At 44.6% G+C, this 20,768-nt stretch overlaps 1 protein-coding gene across 1 annotated transcript; it reads right to left on the bottom strand.

Moving 5' to 3' along the window:
* Positions 1 to 18,729: 18,729 nt before the first annotated feature.
* Positions 18,730 to 19,939, bottom strand: LOC135633304 (uncharacterized). Its single transcript, XM_065142620.1, has 4 exons — positions 19,735 to 19,939; positions 19,557 to 19,655; positions 19,401 to 19,471; positions 18,730 to 19,317 (listed from the first exon to the last, which is right to left on the bottom strand). Exons 1-4 carry the CDS (start codon positions 19,883 to 19,885, stop codon positions 19,228 to 19,230), a joined length of 411 nt encoding a protein of 136 aa, XP_064998692.1. The 5' UTR covers positions 19,886 to 19,939; the 3' UTR covers positions 18,730 to 19,227.
* Positions 19,940 to 20,768: the final 829 nt, after the last annotated feature.

Genomic DNA, 20,768 nt, shown 5'->3' with positions numbered 1-20,768 from the left:
CCTCTCTCTAGTCTCCTAGGCCTTGCCAGAACCTGCAACGAATTGCATATATGATAAGCACTACCGGTATCTAATACCCATGTGTTATCATAAGAGTCTGACAAATGGAGACTGATCATGAATGTACCTGAAGCTTCATCAAGCTTTTGTTTCGCCCTTTCTGCAAGGTACTCTTTGCAGTTTCTCTTCCAGTGCCCATCTTTACCACAGTGGAAGCACTGGTCTTTGTCCTTTGTTGGGTCTTTCTTAGCAACCTTTGCTTTACCTTGTTTGCCCTTGCCCTTTCCCTTCTTAAGGGACCTTTCTGCTTTCCTTTTCTTTCTGGTCTCACCAGTGTAGAGAACTGGCTTCTCTTTCTTAATAGTACTCTCTGCCTCCCTCAACATATTGAGGAGCTCTGGGAGAGTCACCTCAAGCTTGTTCATATTAAAGTTCATTATGAACTGTGAAAAGGAATCTGGTAGGGACTGAAGCACAATGTCCACACACAAGTTATCTTCTAGGACCATTCCTAGACCTGTGAGTTTCTCTATCCACTCAATCATCTTTAGGACATGATTCTGAACCGGTGTCCCCTCAGTCATCCTAGCGCGGAAAAGGCTCTTGGATATCTCATATCGTTGAGTCCTTCCCTGTTCCTCAAACAATTTACGGACATGTAGGAGAATGGATCTGGCATCCATCTTTTCATGTTGTCTCTGTAACTCTGGAGTCATAGAGCCCAACATATAGCACTGAGCAAGAGTGGAGTCATCAATGTACTTCACGTAGCGAGCGATCTCATCCTCGCTTGCCCCTTCTTCGGGCGTAGGCATCACTGTATCAAGGACGTACACGATTTTCTCCGCTGTGAGAACAATTCTCAAGTTACGGAGCCAATCCGTATAATTTGGACCAGTGAGGCGGTTGACATCAAGTATGCCACGTAAGGGATTTGAAAGCGACATTTTCTGAAAATAAAGATGTAGCAAAAATGAATAACATGCAGATTTTGCAAGAAATAAACTATCAAGATATGGACTTCTATCTTAATATGCTCCCACTATTTTACTAACGAGTCACGCGACACCCTCAGCACGTGAAACGAAAGTCTCCGGCAGACTTCTAGTGGGGATCAGGATCCAATCAGCGTCTTAGTGTAACCTCGAGGGACTCGACCAATCACACTAAGCCTAAAAGGTAGACAACTCTTGCCGATCACAACTCCTTGTGATTCCCGTCCTGTTCGGCCTCCGAATCACCATGGCCTCGAGGGACTCGACCAACCATGATGCTCGGTTAAGTCAACACCTTCGTTACAAGATGAGTCTGATTTGATGATATACCCTCGAGGGACTCGACCAAGCATATCATGCCCTCAGGTCACCGGTGACATCTCTATGTCGTAAGCAAGATAGCGAATCGCGATATAGGTGAGTCTCGAGGGACTCGACCAACTCAACCTACACCGGGATTCGGTTCCTACTCATAACGATGGAAGGCCACGTGGGTCAATCTAATTGCCTCACGTTTACCGACTTAATATTATCGAGAGATGTTTCTATGATTTGGTCTCCTAATATGACATGTCACACATATACATATTTAATATATATCTATATCGCATGCAAATATATATACATATCTAGTATGTGTATAAGCAATCACACCAGATGATCATGGACCACAACCTAATATGATTAGGCCCGAGCCAGTAGGCCTAATCACTCACATCAAGATCTATGTGTGCAACGGTGCATCTCCATGCCTTGTGATCGTCCATCTCGTCCTCGTCGGTTCCGTCGACATCTTGATGCATCTCCATGCATCACGATCGTCCGTCTCGTGGGTCCCGCTATGGCATCCACGCTCCCGCTGCGCCTCCTCATGTGATTACAACTTAATCATAGGCACGCAAGCCCGACAATAAACGAGAAATATAATAGAGGTTCGCAGACCTCAATAATAATAATCACAAGTACACACATCACACGGTCCATGATCATCCGTCCACACATCATACATCACATGTATAAATAATCATCATCATGTAGGACTACTAGATAATAATAAAAATAATAATCAACTAAACCTTTTAATTAATTAATATTTTCTGAAATCAGGGATATATAGGGAATTTCTCAATTCCTAAGGGTATTTTCGTAATTTGGACAAAAGATAGAAACTGGAATTTCTCAAATTCCGAGGGGCAAAACTGTCTTTTTCCCAGAAAACCCTAATGCCCTTTCCCCTTTTCGCTGCTGCCGCCGCCGCCACCCTGCCGGCGGCGGCCTGTGCGGCGAGGGGCGGGGCGCTGCCCTCGCCTGCGGGCGTCGCCGCCTCCGCGGGCAGTCCTGCCGGCGAGGCAGCGCCCGCAGGCGGTGCTGCCTCGCTGGCGGCCGCCCCTGCGGGGTTTTTGCCCGTGGGAGCAGCGGCCACAGGCGCCGCTGCCCTGCGGTGCCTCAGCCCGCGCTGCTGCCCCGCGGCGCCTCTACCCGCGGACTCAGCGGCCGCAGGCGCCTCTACCCGCGGGCTGCCAGCCCCGCCGGCAGCAAGCCTGCTGCAAGCAGGCCGCCGGCCGGCTGCTGCAGACACTGCGCTTGCGCATGCGCCGGCGCTGTGCTGCCTGGCTGCGACTGCGGCTGCCGCTGCAGGTGGCTGCAGGCATGCAGATCGAGGGCAGCAACTGTTGCTGCCCTTCCTCTTTTTTGCGTCAACGATTTTGACGTCAAAATTCTTCCTAAACACAATACACGCAGTTCAAAACCAATCATTCGCACGAACAACCTGGCTCTGATACCACTGTTGGGAAATCATAGGGGGCGACATCATATGCGCAGCGGAAGAACAAGAAAAACAAAAATCCCCGATTCCCAAAAGGATGTTCATCGTCGTGCGAAGATTGGTGCGCAAAATCCGCAAAAACACAAAACTGCGTATAAAGATTGTGTTACCTAGGGAGATCGTATATCCCTGTTTCCTTGCAAATCCTTAGGAGAGGGTGAAGGAGGTCAAGCGTCCTCCTCTCTAGCGGTGATCCACACAGCAGGGTTGCGACGACGCTCCTCAAAACTCCAGGCCTACTCTGAGGGGGAGAGGGAGAGGAGAATAGGAAGGGCAAGCAAAGACTCTAGCCTATGAGGCTGTGAATCCCTCCTATTTATAGAGATCCCGTGTCAAAACCCTAATGGGTCCTTTCCCTAGTGGGTATTGGATCTGCATCCAATAAGACAAGGGCTCCGTCGGATATCTCATATCCGAACCTCTACTCATCGCAATGCCTACCATATGTGTGTGACCCTCTAGGCCCAATATCGAGCTGGCCGTGAGTCATACCTGTCAGAACTCCTTCTAACTCAATGAATTATTATCTCTGTAATAATTCACTCGACTCATCGACTACGGAAGTACTAGGCCACTACGCCGTAGTCCCCAGACGATACAGGGGAATCCAATCCATTGGACCTGTCTGTCCTCAGTTACCATGTACCTATAGTCCCTCATCCATCTAATATCCCAGAGACCGTATATCGAGCATGGTGCTGTCAGACCCATACGATTTCTACTCGAGTCTCGCTCTAATCGGATTCTCCCGGAGAACTCTTTCTCTCTCAACCCGAATGACCCTGGCCAGGGATTTGTCTGAGCAAGAACACATGGGATATTCCTCTCATGATACCGAGAGTGGATGATCCTCTATCGACACTCAATAGCCCTCGTAAGGTCGACTACCACTCCCAATGACCAGCTGTACTAGATCTGGGAACAGCCAAACCTATAAGTCTGGTATCAAAGAGTGGAGCACTCATACAGGACATCCTTGGTGTCTCAAGTCTAAGAACCAGATACACCACTAGGACTACGGAATCGTTGTCTGACAATAAGGCATCATCAACCATCCAGCATTCCGTAAGCGGATCAATCAGTGAACTCATTCTCCAATGAGCACCTGTACTGTATCCCTAGTGTCCCTACACGAGCAGCTATGAGACCAGCTGCATCCATCATATGGACGGGTATACAGCACACCAGTCTATCCGGTTATCATGATGTCCCTCTCGAGTAACCTATGACCGGGATTATTTAGGATATGTGTTTAAAGGTGAATCGATCTCATTATCGTGATCTCATCACGATCCGATTCCCATTGCACAAATCCAAGGACATCACAATATATATGCATTTATGCAATAGTTATAAAGTGATATACGCCAAAATATAATAAGCAAAAAGATTCTGTATCAAGTCACACGTGCCATCACTCACGTGATTGGCTTGCTGGGCACTTATGACTAGCATCTACACCATATGAGATATGGAAAGGGAAGAAGCCTGATCTTAAGGTTGTTAAGATTTGGGGCTGCTCTGCCCATGTTAAAAGACACAACCCCGATAAGTTAGAATCAAGGACAGGGCGATGTAAATTTGTGGGATACCCCAAGGAAACTTGTGGGTATTACTTCTATCATCTCGAGGACCAAAAGGTCTTTGTAGCTAAGAGAGCAGTGTTCCTTGAGAAGGAACACATTCTTGACGGAGACAGTGGGAGAATGATAGAATTGAGCGAGGTTGGAGAACCAAGCTCAAGCACCACTCTACAGCTCGAGTCTGTTCAGGTACCTAATACACAAGTATCAACTTTACGCAGGTCTGATAGAGTATCCCATCCTCCTGAGAGATATGTGGGACATATTAGAGCAGAGGATGTAGAGGATATTGATCCTCAGACCTACGAGGAGGCTATTATGAGTATAGACTCCGGGAAGTGGAAAGAAGCCATGAATTCTGAGATGGATTCTATGTACTCCAATAAAGTTTGGAACCTAGTTGATGCACCCGAAGGTATTGTACCCATCGGTTGCAAGTGGATCTTTAAGAAAAAGATCGGAGTAGATGGAAAGGTAGAGACCTATAAAGCAAGGCTAGTGGCTAAGGGGTATCGTCAAAGGCAAGGTGTTGACTACGACGAAACTTTCTCACCCGTAGCAATGCTAAAATCCATCAGAATTCTATTGGCTATTGCAGCACACTATGATTATGAGATTTGGCAGATGGATGTGAAAACCGCATTCCTCAACGGGAACCTGGAGGAGGAGGTGTATATGATGCAACCTGAGGGATTCATGTCCAAAAACTGCCCAGATAAGGTGTGTAGGTTGCTTAGATCCATTTATGGACTAAAGCAAGCTTCCCGAAGTTGGAACATAAGATTTGATGAGGCAATCAGATCTTATGACTTCGTTAAGAACGAAGATGAGCCTTGTGTATACAGAAAGGTAAGTGGGAGCGCTATTAGCTTTTTGGTGTTATATGTGGATGACATCCTCATCATTGGGAATGACATAGGAATGCTATCCACAGTAAAGGCTTGGTTATCTAGACACTTCTCCATGAAGGACTTAGGAGAAGCATCTTATATCTTGGGGATTAGAATCTATAGAGATAGATCCAAAAGGATGCTTGGCTTGTCCCAGTCCAGGTACATAGAAACTATTGTCAAAAGGTTTGGCATGGAAAATTCCAAGAGAGGTCTCATACCGATGAGACATGGGATATCGCTTTCTACGAGTATGTCCCCAAAGACTCCAGAAGAAAGGGCGAACATGGATATGATACCTTATGCCTCAGCAATAGGGTCTATCATGTATGCCATGCTATGTACTAGGCCTGATATAGCGCATGCTCTGAGTGTCACGAGCAGGTATCAGGCGGATCCAGGCTTGGAGCACTGGAAAGCAGTAAAGTGTATCCTTAAGTACTTGAGAAGGACTAAGGATCTTTTACTAGTATATGGAGGTAATAGCCTTAAGGTTGAAGGCTACACTGACTCAAGTTTTCAGTCTGATGTCGATGATAGCAAGTCGAATTCAGGGTATGTGTACACCTTGAATGGAGGAGCAGTGTGCTGGAAGAGTTCCAAGCAAGATACCACTGCTGACTCGACCACAGAGGCGGAGTACATTGCTGCATCAGATGCAGCAAAGGAGGGAGTCTGGGTGAAGAAGTTCATCACAGATTTGGGAGTCGATACAGATAGCGACAAGTCGACTTCCTTATATTGCGACAACTATGGGGTGATTACTCAAATAAGGGAACCCGGGTCTTATCAGAAGTGTTCTGAGGAGGTTCCAGCTTATAAGAGAGATCGTAACCCGAGGAGATGTAGCAGTGGAAAGAGTTCCATCCGAAGATAACATTGCAGATCCACTGACAAAGCCGTTGTCTCAGATTGTCTTTGAGCGTCACAGGGGTCTGATGGGGATCAGACACATAGGTGATTGGCTTTAGGTCAAGTGGGAGATTGCTAGTCATAAGTGCCCAGCAAGCCAATCACGTGAGTGATGGCACGTGTGACTTGATACAGAATCTTTTTGCTTATTATATTTTGGCGTATATCACTTTATAACTATTGCATAAATGCATATATATTGTGATGTCCTTGGATTTGTGCAATGGGAATCGGATCGTGATGAGATCACGATAATGAGATCGATTCACCTTTAAACACATATCCTAAATAATCCCGGTCATAGGTTACTCGAGAGGGACATCGTGATAACCGGATAGACTGGTGTGCTGTATACCCGTCCATATGATGGATGCAGCTGGTCTCATAGCTGCTCGTGTAGGGACATTAGGGATACAGTACAGGTGCTCATTGGAGAATGAGTTCACTGATTGATCCGCTTACGGAATGCTGGATGGTTGATGATGCCTTATTGTCAGACAACGATTCCGTAGTCCTAGTGGTGTATCTGGTTCTTAGACTTGAGACACCAAGGATGTCCTGTATGAGTGCTCCACTCTTTGATACCAGACTTATAGGTTTGGCTGTTCCCAGATCTAGTACAGCTGGTCATTGGGAGTGGTAGTCGACCTTACGAGGGCTATTGAGTGTCGATAGAGGATCATCCACTCTCGGTATCATGAGAGGAATATCCCATGTGTTCTTGCTCAGACAAATCCCTGGCCAGGGTCATTCGGGTTGAGAGAGAAAGAGTTCTCCGGGAGAATCCGATTAGAGCGAGACTCGAGTAGAAACCGTATGGGTCTGACAGCACCATGCTCGATATACGGTCTCTGGGATATTAGATGGATGAGGGACTATAGGTACATGGTAACTGAGGACAGACAGGTCCAATGGATTGGATTCCCCTGTATCGTCTGGGGACTACGGCGTAGTGGCCTAGTACTTCCGTAGTCGATGAGTCGAGTGAATTATTACAGAGATAATAATTCACTGAGTTAGAAGGAGTTCTGACAGGTATGACTCACGACCAGCTCGATATTGGGCCTAGAGGGTCACACACATATGGTAGGCATTGCGATGAGTAGAGGTTCGGATATGAGATATCCGACGGAGCCCTTGTCTTATTGGATGCAGATCCAATACCCACTAGGGAAAGGACCCATTAGGGTTTTGACACGGGATCTCTATAAATAGGAGGGATTCACAGCCTCATAGGCTAGAGTCTTTGCTTGCCCTTCCTATTCTCCTCTCCCTCTCCCCCTCAGAGAAGGCCTGGAGTTTTGAGGAGCGTCGTCGCAACCCTGCTGTGTGGATCACCGCTAGAGAGGAGGACGCTTGACCTCCTTCACCCTCTCCTAAGGATCTGCAAGGAAACAGGGATATACGATCTCCCTAGGTAACACAATCTCTATACGCAGTTTTGTGTTTTTGCGGATTTTGCGCACCAATCTTCGCACGACGATGAACATCTTTTTGGGAATCGGGGATTTTTGTTTTCTTGTTCTTCCGCTGCGCATATGATGTCGCCCCCCCCTATGATTTCCCAACAGTGGTATTAGAGCCAGGTTGTTCGTGCGAATGATTGGTTTTTTGAACTGCGTGTGTTGTGTTTAGGAAGAATATTGACGTCAAAATCGTTGACGCAAAAGCAAGGAAGGGCAGCAACAGTTGCTGCCCTCGATCTGCATGCCTGCAGCCAGCCGCAGCCGCAGCCAGGCAGCACAGCGCCGGCGCATGCGCAAGCGCTGTGCCTGCAGCAGCCGGCCGGCGGTCTGCTTGCAGCAGGCTTGCGGCCGGCGGGGCTGGCAGCCCGCTCGGTAGAAGCGCCTGCGGCCACTGAGCCAGCGGGCAGAGGCGCCGCGGGGCAGCAGCGCGGGCTGAGACACCGCAGGGCAGCGGCGCCTGTGGCCGCTGCTCCCACGGGCAAAAACCCCGCAGGGGCGGCCGCAAGCGAGACAGCACCACCTGCGGGCGCTGACTCGCGGGCAGAACCGCCCGCGGAGGCGGCGGCGCCCGCGGGGGCGCCCACCTGCAGCGGCAGCGACCCCAGCGGGCGTGCCACCTGCAGGCGAGGGCAGTGCCCTCGCCCTCGCCGCACAGGCCGCCGCCAGCAGGGTGGCGGCGGCGGCGGCGCAGCAGCAAGGGGGAGAAGGGCATTAGGGTTTTCTGGGCAAAAAGACAGTTTTGCCCCCTCGGAATTTGAGAAATTCCAGTTTCTGTCTTTTGTCCAAATTACGAAAATACCCTTAGGAATTGAGAAATTCCCTATATATCCCTGATTTCAGAAAATATTAATTAATTAAAAGGTTTAGTTGATTATTATTTTTATTATTATCTAGTAGTCCTACATGATGATGATTATTTATACATGTGATGTATGATGAGTGGACGGATGATCATGGACCGTGTGATGTGTGTACTTGTGATTATTATTATTGAGGTCTGCGAACCTCCATTATATTTCTCGTTTATTATCGGGCCTGCGTGCCTATGATTAAGTTGTAATCACATGAGGAGGCGCAGCGGGAGCGTGGATGCCATAGCGGGACCCACGAGACGGACGATCGTGATGCATGGAGATGCATCAAGATGTCGACGGAACCGACGAGGACGAGATGGACGATCACAAGGCATGGAGATGCACCGTTGCACACATAGATCTTGATGTGAGTGATTAGGCCTACTGGCTCGGGCCTAATCATATTAGGTTGTGGTCCATGATCATCTGGTGTGATTGCTTATACACATACTAGATATGTATATATATTTGCATGCGATGTAGATATATATTAAATATGCATATGTGTGACATGTCATATTAGGAGACCAAATCATAGAAACATCTCTCGATAATATTAAGTCGGTAAACGTGAGGCAATTAAATTGACCCACGTGGCCTTCCATTGTTATGAGTAGGAACCGAATCCCGGTGTAGGTTGAGTTGGTCGAGTCCCTCGAGACTCACCTATATCGCGATTCGCTATCTTGCTTACGACATAGAGATGTCACTGGTGACCTGAGGGCATGATATGCTTGGTCGAGTCCCTCGAGGGTATATCATCAAATCAGACTCATCTTGTAACGAAGGTGTTGACTTAACCGAGCATCATGGTTGGTCGAGTCCCTCGAGGCCATGGTGATTCGGAGGCCGAATAGGATGGGAATCACAAGGAGTTGTGATCGGCAAGAGTTGTCTACCTTTTAGGCTTAGTGTGATTGGTCGAGTCCCTCGAGGTTACACTAAGACGCTGATTGGATCCTGATCCCCACTAGAAGTCTGCCAGAGACTTCCGTTTCACGTGCTGAGGGTGTCGCGTGACTCGTTAGTAAAATAGTGGGAGCATATTAAGATAGAAGTCCATATCTTGATAGTTTATTTCTTGCAAAATCTGCATGTTATTCATTTTTGCTACATCTTTATTTTCAGAAAATGTCGCTTTCAAATCCCTTACGTGGCATACTTGATGTCAACCGCCTCACTGGTCCAAATTATACGGATTGGCTCCGTAACTTGAGAATTGTTCTCACAGCGGAGAAAATCGTGTACGTCCTTGATACAGTGATGCCTACGCCCGAAGAAGGGGCAAGCGAGGATGAGATCGCTCGCTACGTGAAGTACATTGATGACTCCACTCTTGCTCAGTGCTATATGTTGGGCTCTATGACTCCAGAGTTACAGAGACAACATGAAAAGATGGATGCCAGATCCATTCTCCTACATGTCCGTAAATTGTTTGAGGAACAGGGAAGGACTCAACGATATGAGATATCCAAGAGCCTTTTCCGCACTAGGATGACTGAGGGGACACCGGTTCAGAACCATGTCCTAAAGATGATTGAGTGGATAGAGAAACTCACAGGTCTAGGAATGGTCCTAGAGGATAACTTGTGTGTGGACATTGTGCTTCAGTCCCTACCAGATTCCTTTTCACAGTTCATAATGAACTTTAATATGAACAAGCTTGAGGTGACTCTCCCAGAGCTCCTCAATATGTTGAGGGAGGCAGAGAGTACTATTAAGAAAGAGAAGCCAGTTCTCTACACTGGTGAGACCAGAAAGAAAAGGAAAGCAGAAAGGTCCCTTAAGAAGGGAAAGGGCAAGGGCAAACAAGGTAAAGCAAAGGTTGCTAAGAAAGACCCAACAAAGGACAAAGGCCAGTGCTTCCACTGTGGTAAAGATGGGCACTGGAAGAGAAACTGCAAAGAGTACCTTGCAGAAAGGGCGAAACAAAAGCTTGATGAAGCTTCAGGTACATTCATGATCAGTCTCCATTTGTCAGACTCTTATGATAACACATGGGTATTAGATACCGGTAGTGCTTATCATATATGTAATTCGTTGCAGGTTCTGGCAAGGCCTAGGAGACTAGAGAGAGGCGAGATGGACCTCAAGATGGGTAATGGAGCAAAAGTTGCTGTATTAGCTGTTGGCGAGGTCGCCCTACATCTGCCTAGTGGAGCTTTTATTGCATTAGATGCATGTTATTTTGTTCCTTCTATTATCAAAAACATTATCTCCATTTCATGTTTAACAGTTAGTGGATATAAATTTGTTTTTGAGAACAATGGTTGTTCGATATTATTAGATGATAAGATCATCACGAAAGGAACATTGCATAATGGTTTATTTATGTTAGACACCACTCCACATATCATGAATATAAATGTGTCCAAAAGGAAACGAGATGAGTTGAACAGTGCATACCTGTGGCATTGTAGGCTAGGTCACATCCATGAAAGAAGGATTCAAAAGTTGCTAAATGATGGATATCTAGATCCATTCGACTATGTGTCATATGCAACTTGTGAGCCTTGCATTCGTGGAAAACTGACCAACTCTCCATTTAGTGGAACTGGAGAGAGAGCCACTGAGTTGTTGGAACTCATACATAGTGATGTATGTGGACCCATGTCAACTCATGCCATTGGAGGTTACTCCTACTTCATTACATTTACTGATGATTTCTCAAGGTATGGATATGTGTACTTAATGAAGTACAAGTCCGAGGCCTTTGAGAAATTCAGAGAGTATAAGAATGAGGTGGAGAACCAGACTGGAAAGAGTATCAAAACTCTTCGATCAGATCGAGGAGGTGAGTACTTAAGTACAGAGTTTACTCACTTCCTCAAGGACCATGGGATATTATCCCAATGGACACCTCCTTATACACCTCAGCTCAATGGTGTCTCTGAAAGGAGAAATCGTACATTATTAGATATGGTACGGTCCATGATGAGTTTCGCTGACCTACCCATCTCATTCTGGGGATATGCCCTAGAAACCCCAGCTTACCTTCTGAACAGAGTTCCAACTAAGTCGGTAGTGTCTACACCATATGAGATATGGAAAGGGAAGAAGCCTGATCTTAAGGTTGTTAAGATTTGGGGCTGCTCTGCCCATGTTAAAAGACACAACCCCGATAAGTTAGAATCAAGGACAGGGCGATGTAAATTTGTGGGATACCCCAAGGAAACTTGTGGGTATTACTTCTATCATCTCGAGGACCAAAAGGTCTTTGTAGCTAAGAGAGCAGTGTTCCTTGAGAAGGAACACATTCTTGACGGAGACAGTGGGAGAATGATGGAATTGAGCGAGGTTGGAGAACCAAGCTCAAGCACCACTCTACAGCTCGAGTCTGTTCAGGTACCTAATACACAAGTATCAACTTTACGCAGGTCTGATAGAGTATCCCATCCTCCTGAGAGATATGTGGGACATATTAGAGCAGAGGATGTAGAGGATATTGATCCTCAGACCTACGAGGAGGCTATTATGAGTATAGACTCCGGGAAGTGGAAAGAAGCCATGAATTCTGAGATGGATTCTATGTACTCCAATAAAGTTTGGAACCTAGTTGATGCACCCGAAGGTATTGTACCCATCGGTTGCAAGTGAATCTTTAAGAAAAAGATCGGAGTAGATGGAAAGGTAGAGACCTATAAAGCAAGGCTAGTGGCTAAGGGGTATCGTCAAAGGCAAGGTGTTGACTACGACGAAACTTTCTCACCCGTAGCAATGCTAAAATCCATCAGAATTCTATTGGCTATTGCAGCACACTATGATTATTAGATCTGGCAGATGGATGTGAAAACCGCATTCCTCAACAGGAACCTGGAGGAGGAGGTGTATATGATGCAACCTGAGGGATTCGTGTCCAAAAACTGCCCAAATAAGGTGTGTAGGTTGCTTAGATCCATTTATGGACTAAAGCAAGCTTCCCGAAGTTGGAACATAAGATTTGATGAGGCAATCAGATCTTATGACTTCGTTAAGAACGAAGATGAGCCTTGTGTATACAAAAAGGTAAGTGGGAGCGCTATTAGCTTTTTGGTGTTATATGTGGATGACATCCTCATCATTGGGAATGACATAGGAATGCTATCCACAGTAAAGGCTTGGTTATCTAGACACTTCTCCATGAAGGACTTAGGAGAAGCATCTTATATCTTGGGGATTAGAATCTATAGAGATAGATCCAAAAGGATGCTTGGCTTGTCCCAGTCCAGGTACATAGAAACTATTGTCAAAAGGTTTGGCATGGAAAATTCTAAGAGAGGTCTCATACCGATGAGACATGGGATATCGCTTTCTACGAGTATGTCCCCAAAGACTCCAGAAGAAAGGGCGAACATGGATATGATACCTTATGCCTCAGCAATAGGGTCTATCATGTATGCCATGCTATGTACTAGGCCTGATATAGCGCATGCTCTGAGTGTCACGAGCAGGTATCAGGCGGATCCAGGCTTGGAGCACTGGAAAGCAGTAAAGTGTATCCTTAAGTACTTGAGAAGGACTAAGGATCTTTTACTAGTATATGGAGGTAATAGCCTTAAGGTTGAAGGCTACACTGACTCAAGTTTTCAGTCTGATGTCGATGATAGCAAGTCGAATTCAGGGTATGTGTACACCTTGAATGGAGGAGCAGTGTGCTGGAAGAGTTCCAAGCAAGATACCACTGCTGACTCGACCACAGAGGCGGAGTACATTGCTGCATCAGATGCAGCAAAGGAGGGAGTCTGGGTGAAGAAGTTCATCACAGATTTGGGAGTCGATACAGATAGCGACAAGTCGACTTCCTTATATTGCGACAACTATGGGGTGATTACTCAAATAAGGGAACCCGGGTCTTATCAGAAGTGTTCTGAGGAGGTTCCAGCTTATAAGAGAGATCGTAACCCGAGGAGATGTAGCAGTGGAAAGAGTTCCATCCGAAGATAACATTGCAGATCCACTGACAAAGCCGTTGTCTCAGATTGTCTTTGAGCGTCACAGGGGTCTGATGGGGATCAGACACATAGGTGATTGGCTTTAGGTCAAGTGGGAGATTGCTAGTCATAAGTGCCCAGCAAGCCAATCACGTGAGTGATGGCACGTGTGACTTGATACAGAATCTTTTTGCTTATTATATTTTGGCGTATATCACTTTATAACTATTGCATAAATGCATATATATTATGATGTCCTTGGATTTGTGCAATGGGAATCGGATCGTGATGAGATCACGATAATGAGATCGATTCACCTTTAAACACATATCCTAAATAATCCCGGTCATAGGTTACTCGAGAGGGACATCGTGATAACCGGATAGACTGGTGTGCTGTATACCCGTCCATATGATGGATGCAGCTGGTCTCATAGCTGCTCGTGTAGGGACATTAGGGATACAGTACAGGTGCTCATTGGAGAATGAGTTCACTGATTGATCCGCTTACGGAATGCTGGATGGTTGATGATGCCTTATTGTCAGACAACGATTCCGTAGTCCTAGTGGTGTATCTGGTTCTTAGACTTGAGACACCAAGGATGTCCTGTATGAGTGCTCCACTCTTTGATACCAGACTTATAGGTTTGGCTGTTCCCAGATCTAGTACAGCTGGTCATTGGGAGTGGTAGTCGACCTTACGAGGGCTATTGAGTGTCGATAGAGGATCATCCACTCTCGGTATCATGAGAGGAATATCCCATGTGTTCTTGCTCAGACAAATCCCTGGCCAGGGTCATTCGGGTTGAGAGAGAAAGAGTTCTCCGGGAGAATCCGATTAGAGCGAGACTCGAGTAGAAACCGTATGGGTCTGACAGCACCATGCTCGATATACGGTCTCTGGGATATTAGATGGATGAGGGACTATAGGTACATGGTAACTGAGGACAGACAGGTCCAATGGATTGGATTCCCCTGTATCGTCTGGGGACTACGGCGTAGTGGCCTAGTACTTCCGTAGTCGATGAGTCGAGTGAATTATTACAGAGATAATAATTCACTGAGTTAGAAGGAGTTCTGACAGGTATGACTCACGACCAGCTCGATATTGGGCCTAGAGGGTCACACACATATGGTAGGCATTGCGATGAGTAGAGGTTCGGATATGAGATATCCGACGGAGCCCTTGTCTTATTGGATGCAGATCCAATACCCACTAGGGAAAGGACCCATTAGGGTTTTGACACGGGATCTCTATAAATAGGAGGGATTCACAGCCTCATAGGCTAGAGTCTTTGCTTGCCCTTCCTATTCTCCTCTCCCTCTCCCCCTCAGAGAAGGCCTGGAGTTTTGAGGAGCGTCGTCGCAACCCTGCTGTGTGGATCACCGCTAGAGAGGAGGACGCTTGACCTCCTTCACCCTCTCCTAAGGATCTGCAAGGAAACAGGGATATACGATCTCCCTAGGTAACACAATCTCTATACGCAGTTTTATGTTTTTGCGGATTTTGCGCACCAATCTTCGCACGACGATGAACATCTTTTTGGGAATCGGGGATTTTTGTTTTCTTGTTCTTCCGCTGTGCATATGATGTCGCCCCCCCCTATGATTTCCCAACAATATCATCTAATGTCATAACCATTTAATTCTGAGTATTGCCTTATGATCATCAAGAGAGAGGAGGAAGAAATATGCAATTATCTCTTGGTCCTGTAGCAATAGTTTCACTCGTGGGCGCCTACGATCATACTTCAAAATCCATCCGTCGACGACCTTAATATCAAACTTGCTACAATTCTTGATAGGTAAGGCCATCCGGACAGCAACCTTACTATATAGGAAGTTATTAGTATTGCCCATGTCGATGAAAATAGTGATCGATTGTTGTTTGAGAAGGCCTCCAACTTTTATCGTTTACTGGTTTGAGTAGCCGACTAGTGCATGTACCGTGACTTCGTTCGGTTGTGGCTCTTCTTCTACATCTTCTTCTTCATGTTCAAAGCTCTCTTCTGGATGTTCAATAACATATTCTTTTATTGATTCAATCATAAGAAGTCTCCCTTTACTACAGCGATGCTCACGGCTCCACGGCTTATCGCAATGCCAACATAACCCATTCGCATATCGCTCCCGAAGCTCTTCTCTTGTCAACCTCTTTGGTGCAGGGACTCGATCAACAGTAGGGGGCCGAGGGCTTCAGTATTGCTGGTCGAGGAGCGACCCTAGTCCTCCGAGCTTCATGGTTCAATCGCTCCTCTTGATGTCGTGCGAAAGAGATGGCTGCCATAAGCATGTACGGTTATCGTGCTTTAACTTCTCCCTGGATCTCCAGCTTCAAGCCCTCAATGAAGGTCCCTAATAGCTGTTTTTGAGACCAATCACGAGTTTGATTAGATAACCTTTCAAACCTGATTTGGTACTCCTGAATGGTGGAGGTTTGTTGGATCTTTGCTAGTTGTCTGTCAATGTTCTCGTAATCGGTTGGTCCAAAGCGGATCAGCAGTCTTTCTTTGAATTGTCGCCATAAAAGGATTCCATGAGTGTGTTCAAACTAGTCAAACCATTGTATAGCATCCCCTTCAAGATGTATAGCCGTAATTTTCACCATAAATACGTTCGCAATTTTGTGGTACCGAAAATATCGCTCCACGCGTGAGATCCAACCAATCGGGTCTCCTTTTTCCCATCTAGGAAAGTCCACCCTCATGCGTAGATAGTTGGGGTCAGTCATAGAGCCTCCCCTTCCTTGGAAGTCATCTCTTCGAGCTTGGTGCGATTGGGCAAAGCTTTCTCCTTGATGTGATTTCTTTAGGCTTAGTGGTCGGCTCAATCTAAGTTCGGTAAAGAGCGTTCGAATCTTATCCTCCATTTGCACCTTGAAGGCTTCGAATTTAGCATTGATTGCCTCCTCAAATGCCATAATATATGTCTCTAAATATGTGATGTTAAGATCTCTCTTTTGTTGTCGGGTTAAAGGCATATATAGGTTGAAAGAAGTGATGGTCGAAAGGGTTGGTGGATCGGTGGATATAGGCTGCAGTTTAGACTTGTTTTGTGGCTATTTTGGGTGCAGTTTGAGGGTATGGTTTAGTGGAGTTTTAGGGCTGTGGATGAAAGTTTTGGATCTGTGGTAGATAGCAGCAAAGGTTTGACAGAAATCAATGGAAGTTGCTGCAAATATGTGGTCTTGTAAGGGCAGAATTGTTATAAAAAAAACTATGGTTTCTCGACAAAATTTCCATCAAAAACTTGAGAGGTTTGAGGAGGGAATTGATAGCAAAATCTCAGTTTATATGACAGCAAGGATGTTTATTTTAATCAAGAAAATTTCAGCAGTATAACAGCAAGAAAATTGATACAAGTTGCAATAGCAGAATTCTCGTCGAAAAATTTTAGCGGTTTGCGACGAAAATTTATAGCAACACAAAATCATTTTTAGAGATGAATTCCTCAATAGATCAACATTAGATGGAAGCTAAGATGATTTATGAAGTGTATAAGAAATTTTGTTTAAAAAGGATTGCAAATAGATCGGTTAAGGCAACAATATGTGGTTGAAATTTTCTACAGATTTTCAAATATAGTAGATTGGACGTAAAAAATCAGTGGTTTATATTAAAAAAAATTTATGAAATGAAAGAAAAATCCACTGTTAGGAAGTATCAAAGCTATCATAAAAATTTTGTAGAGATTTGGACAGAAAAAACGTAGTAGCAAGATCAAACAAACTGTGCTATGCGGCTAGAATTTTACAGTGTAGATTTTCAAGTATAACAGATTAGACGTAAAAGATCAATAGTTTATATTGAGAATTTTTTGACAAAACCAAAGGAAAATCTACTATTATGAAGTGTCAAAGCTATTATAAAAATTTCATAGAGATTTGGATAGAAAAAATATAGTAGCAAGATCAAACAGATTGTGCTATGCTATTGGAATTCTGCAATGTATCTTTTGTCGTAGAGATGAAAACTTTACGACGAAAAGTTTATGCAGCAATTTTAGAACAATTTTTTTTTGGATTTTCGAATAAGGATAACTAAATTACAACAGCAGTAAGATAGGAAACCAAAACCTGTTACAATTCACGGAGAGATCAAATGATGATCTATGGTGGTGGGATGATGGTGAAATTTGGTGACGATCTTTTAAGCAATTGTGAGAATTACTTTGGGCGATTGTGGAGGGCTGATGGATGGCTGTGGAAGGGCAGCGAGACGCCAAGAACGTTGCTCAGATACCAGGTGTTAGAACCCTTACAGATTCTAAACTTAGGGTTGATCCCTTTAGGAGATCAGCCTCCTTGGAACTCTATAGGGATTGATCGGCCTCCTTGGAACTCTATAAGGGTTCCTCCCTCCAAGTTGCTGCTCAAAGGCTGCAGAAAAGATTCATCTATTGCTTATGAAAAGAGAAGGAATACATGGTTATTTATAGGGCTTCTAAACCCTAACTTCTAATAGGACTCAGTACTTCTAACCAACTTCTAATAGGACTCTACTCAAGACTCATATTCCTTTACAACTTCTAATTCTTCTATAAGAAACAACCTCCTAACCCTAGCCGGCCTCTTCACATTAATAGATCTCAACTTTTAATAGGGGTCGGCTTAGGTAAGTTTTATATGAATGTCTCTCTCAATTAGGACTCTTCTAGCTAGAGTCTTAACAGTCTTGACATTAAGAGGTAGATTGTTCCTATGATATCTAGATGACGAGAGTCTTAGTTATGAAAATAATCTACTTGCATGCAAGTTAAGATCTGATGTGATAGCCTAGTGGCATACAATACTAGTGGGATAAGGATACTTATGGATTCTAAGCAATATTTATCATATCATTAATATAATTGTTATAAGGTTTTTGTTACTTGCGATACCTAAAGATATCATGTCTCCGTGGATACAACAACAACATCAACAACAATAACAATAATAATAATAATAATAATAATGATAATACTGACGGTGTTTTCGAACAATTAGATGATTTTTTTTAAAGCAAAAAAGTAAATAGTGAAAGTAGGATTGAGTTCAAAACATTACGATAATAATCAGTAAGATTTTTATTAGCTAAGCTAGTCAATATCTTCGCCAAGATACAATTTGATAGTAGTGCTAAGCCAGCTGTAACGAATTCAAAATAAAATTATTCTATATATAAGTGAATTAAGAAGTACAGATCTAAATACATAAACTGATGGACTACTGAAATCTTGGCATGATCATTTATCTTTTGCCCAAAGACTTGTTTCCTGTCTCTTGTAGGACTTAGTAGCCATGCATGCAAAATAGAAGAGAAGAGAAGAAGAGGATAAAAGAGAGAGAGAGAGAGAGAGAGAGAAAGAGAGAGTCTCCATGAAATGGGCAAGTGATTTCTTGTTAGCTGCTAACCAAAGATAGAGAAAGCCTCAACCATCTACGATTCATGAGAACCAAAGATGACCTCATATTAGATCTGTGCTTCATGGTGTCTCATGCAAGACTAATACACGAAGATGCCATCAAAATTTTGCCTTAGTGGATACCCTACAATAATCTTTCTCTTCTTTTTCTGCAGAATATACAGTAAGAGCATGAACAGGAAGGAGGTCATCCATGCAAGTATTTAGAGTCATAGTCTAAGCTCCAAGTCTACTACTTGTCGTGCATCGTCCGGATCAGAATTCTGGCTGATCGAGCTTATCGAAAGGTTTTGATCATGCCGTCTATTCTCCTGTGCTGAGTCCTGCATGGCAAACGATGAGTTTATTTAGATCATAAGTGAGGCAGCATAAGAAATCAAGACAACCTCAGTGGTGGTTTCTTCGAAGAGCGGCAATGTCACGGTTGGCGGCGAGTAGCAGAGCGATGAAGACATGCCTCCTTGACTCAGATGCGATCTGGTAACATGAAACAGCAGGAGAATCGGTGAGCATCCTTCAAAACCTCTTCCACCCAATCTGATGACCAAACCACACTATACCTTGCCCAAGGACCCAACCACCGTTCGCCACCAGTGAAACTTGTTCTTCCGGCGTCTCCATGATAATCCATCTACGATACACGAAAGAAGCAGCAAAAAGCATGAGCGGACGCAATCTTGTCCGTGTACAAACCCATAAGTGCAAGCTTGAGATACCATCATGTTGGGATGAAGCGCAAACGAAGGCCCTGAAACGATACCGGATGGTGACGAGGGAGGCGATGAGAATGCCATTTCCACTCTCGAGTCTTCCGGCTGAGACAACCATGATGGGGATTTAGGAGGAGGAAGAAAAGAACAAGGACAATCAAAACATGGGTAAGATCTGGGAGACCATGTTGAGATCGCTGCAGAATGGGGAGTCGAGCGATGAAACATATTCCTCCATTTGACTCTGCAGTCTCATCTGCTCCAGCTGAGCCACCCCGAGTCCTCTCTGGGGTTGCTTTGACTTCTCCTTCTTCCCCTTCCTGGATGATCCACATCTTCCGCTTCCCAGCCGTCCTCCCTTGAAGTATGTGCTTCCCATCCCTCCTTTCCGATCGATCTCCAAATCTAAGCCAAGAAGAAGACCAACAAGAACAAGAATGAGAGAGCGAGAGATGACTGATATAAAAAGGGTGTGGGGTTGCCCGAGACCAATGAAATGATTTGCTGGTTTAGATGTATGTGGATTTAGGGAGATCTTATTTGCTTAGCTGTGTGCTAATATCGATCGTATCCAAACTCAATAAATAAAAAGAAAGTTTTGGCTGTGGACTTCGATACCACAAAATCCGCGCACTAATATCAACTCTCCCAACTGGGGAAGCAGATTAGGTCAGAGTATTTTATTTGATATACTAGTATTGGAAAAGATCTACAGAAGATCACACTAAAAATTTCTGCCAAAATCCAAGTAGATTCAGGTTATCGGATTCCGATATGGTAGTAAAAAGGTTTACTTAGCAAGCTCCACGAATCATGTCACGTGGATAGGAGGATCTCATGGTAGATATAGCTACTGGTATGCTTAGATTCTTCGTATCTTGATTTGGGATATATATATATATATATATATATATATATCTGATGCACGTGCGACGAGCCTCAGAGGACCACTAGATTTGGAGCGTATCCTTCTGGTCTGCTATTATTGCACGAATCGTCCGTCTGTCTTGAAGCAAATCTCGTTCTAATTGTTTGTTTGTTTGAGCTGCAGTTGTATTATCATAATGTTCCTTTCTTAATAATTGTATGCAATCAGAAACTATTTGGCTAAAAACACTTAATATAGATTTAATTCTATAGTCCTTTCAATAAAAGAAGAAAAAAAATAGTAGAAGTGGAATTTTTGGAGTCACTGATGATTCAATTATAACATCTTCG

Source organism: Musa acuminata, chromosome BXJ3-3 (genome assembly GCF_036884655.1).
Source record: "Musa acuminata AAA Group cultivar baxijiao chromosome BXJ3-3, Cavendish_Baxijiao_AAA, whole genome shotgun sequence".
Lineage (NCBI taxonomy): Eukaryota > Viridiplantae > Streptophyta > Magnoliopsida > Zingiberales > Musaceae > Musa > Musa acuminata.
This window is presented reverse-complemented; position numbering and strand designations above follow the sequence as displayed.

Bases quoted from the DNA above. Each gene is read 5' to 3' on its own strand.
- LOC135633304 (XM_065142620.1), bottom strand. From the start codon at position 19,885: ATGTGGATCATCCAGGAAGGGGAAGAAGGAGAAGTCAAAGCAACCCCA. The intron at 19,472-19,556 runs GTATCTCAAGCT...CGTGTATCGTAG, and splicing joins CGCTTCATCCCAACATGATG to ATGGATTATCATGGAGACGC. The intron at 19,318-19,400 runs GTATAGTGTGGT...TCATGTTACCAG, and splicing joins TGGTTGGGTCCTTGGGCAAG to ATCGCATCTGAGTCAAGGAG.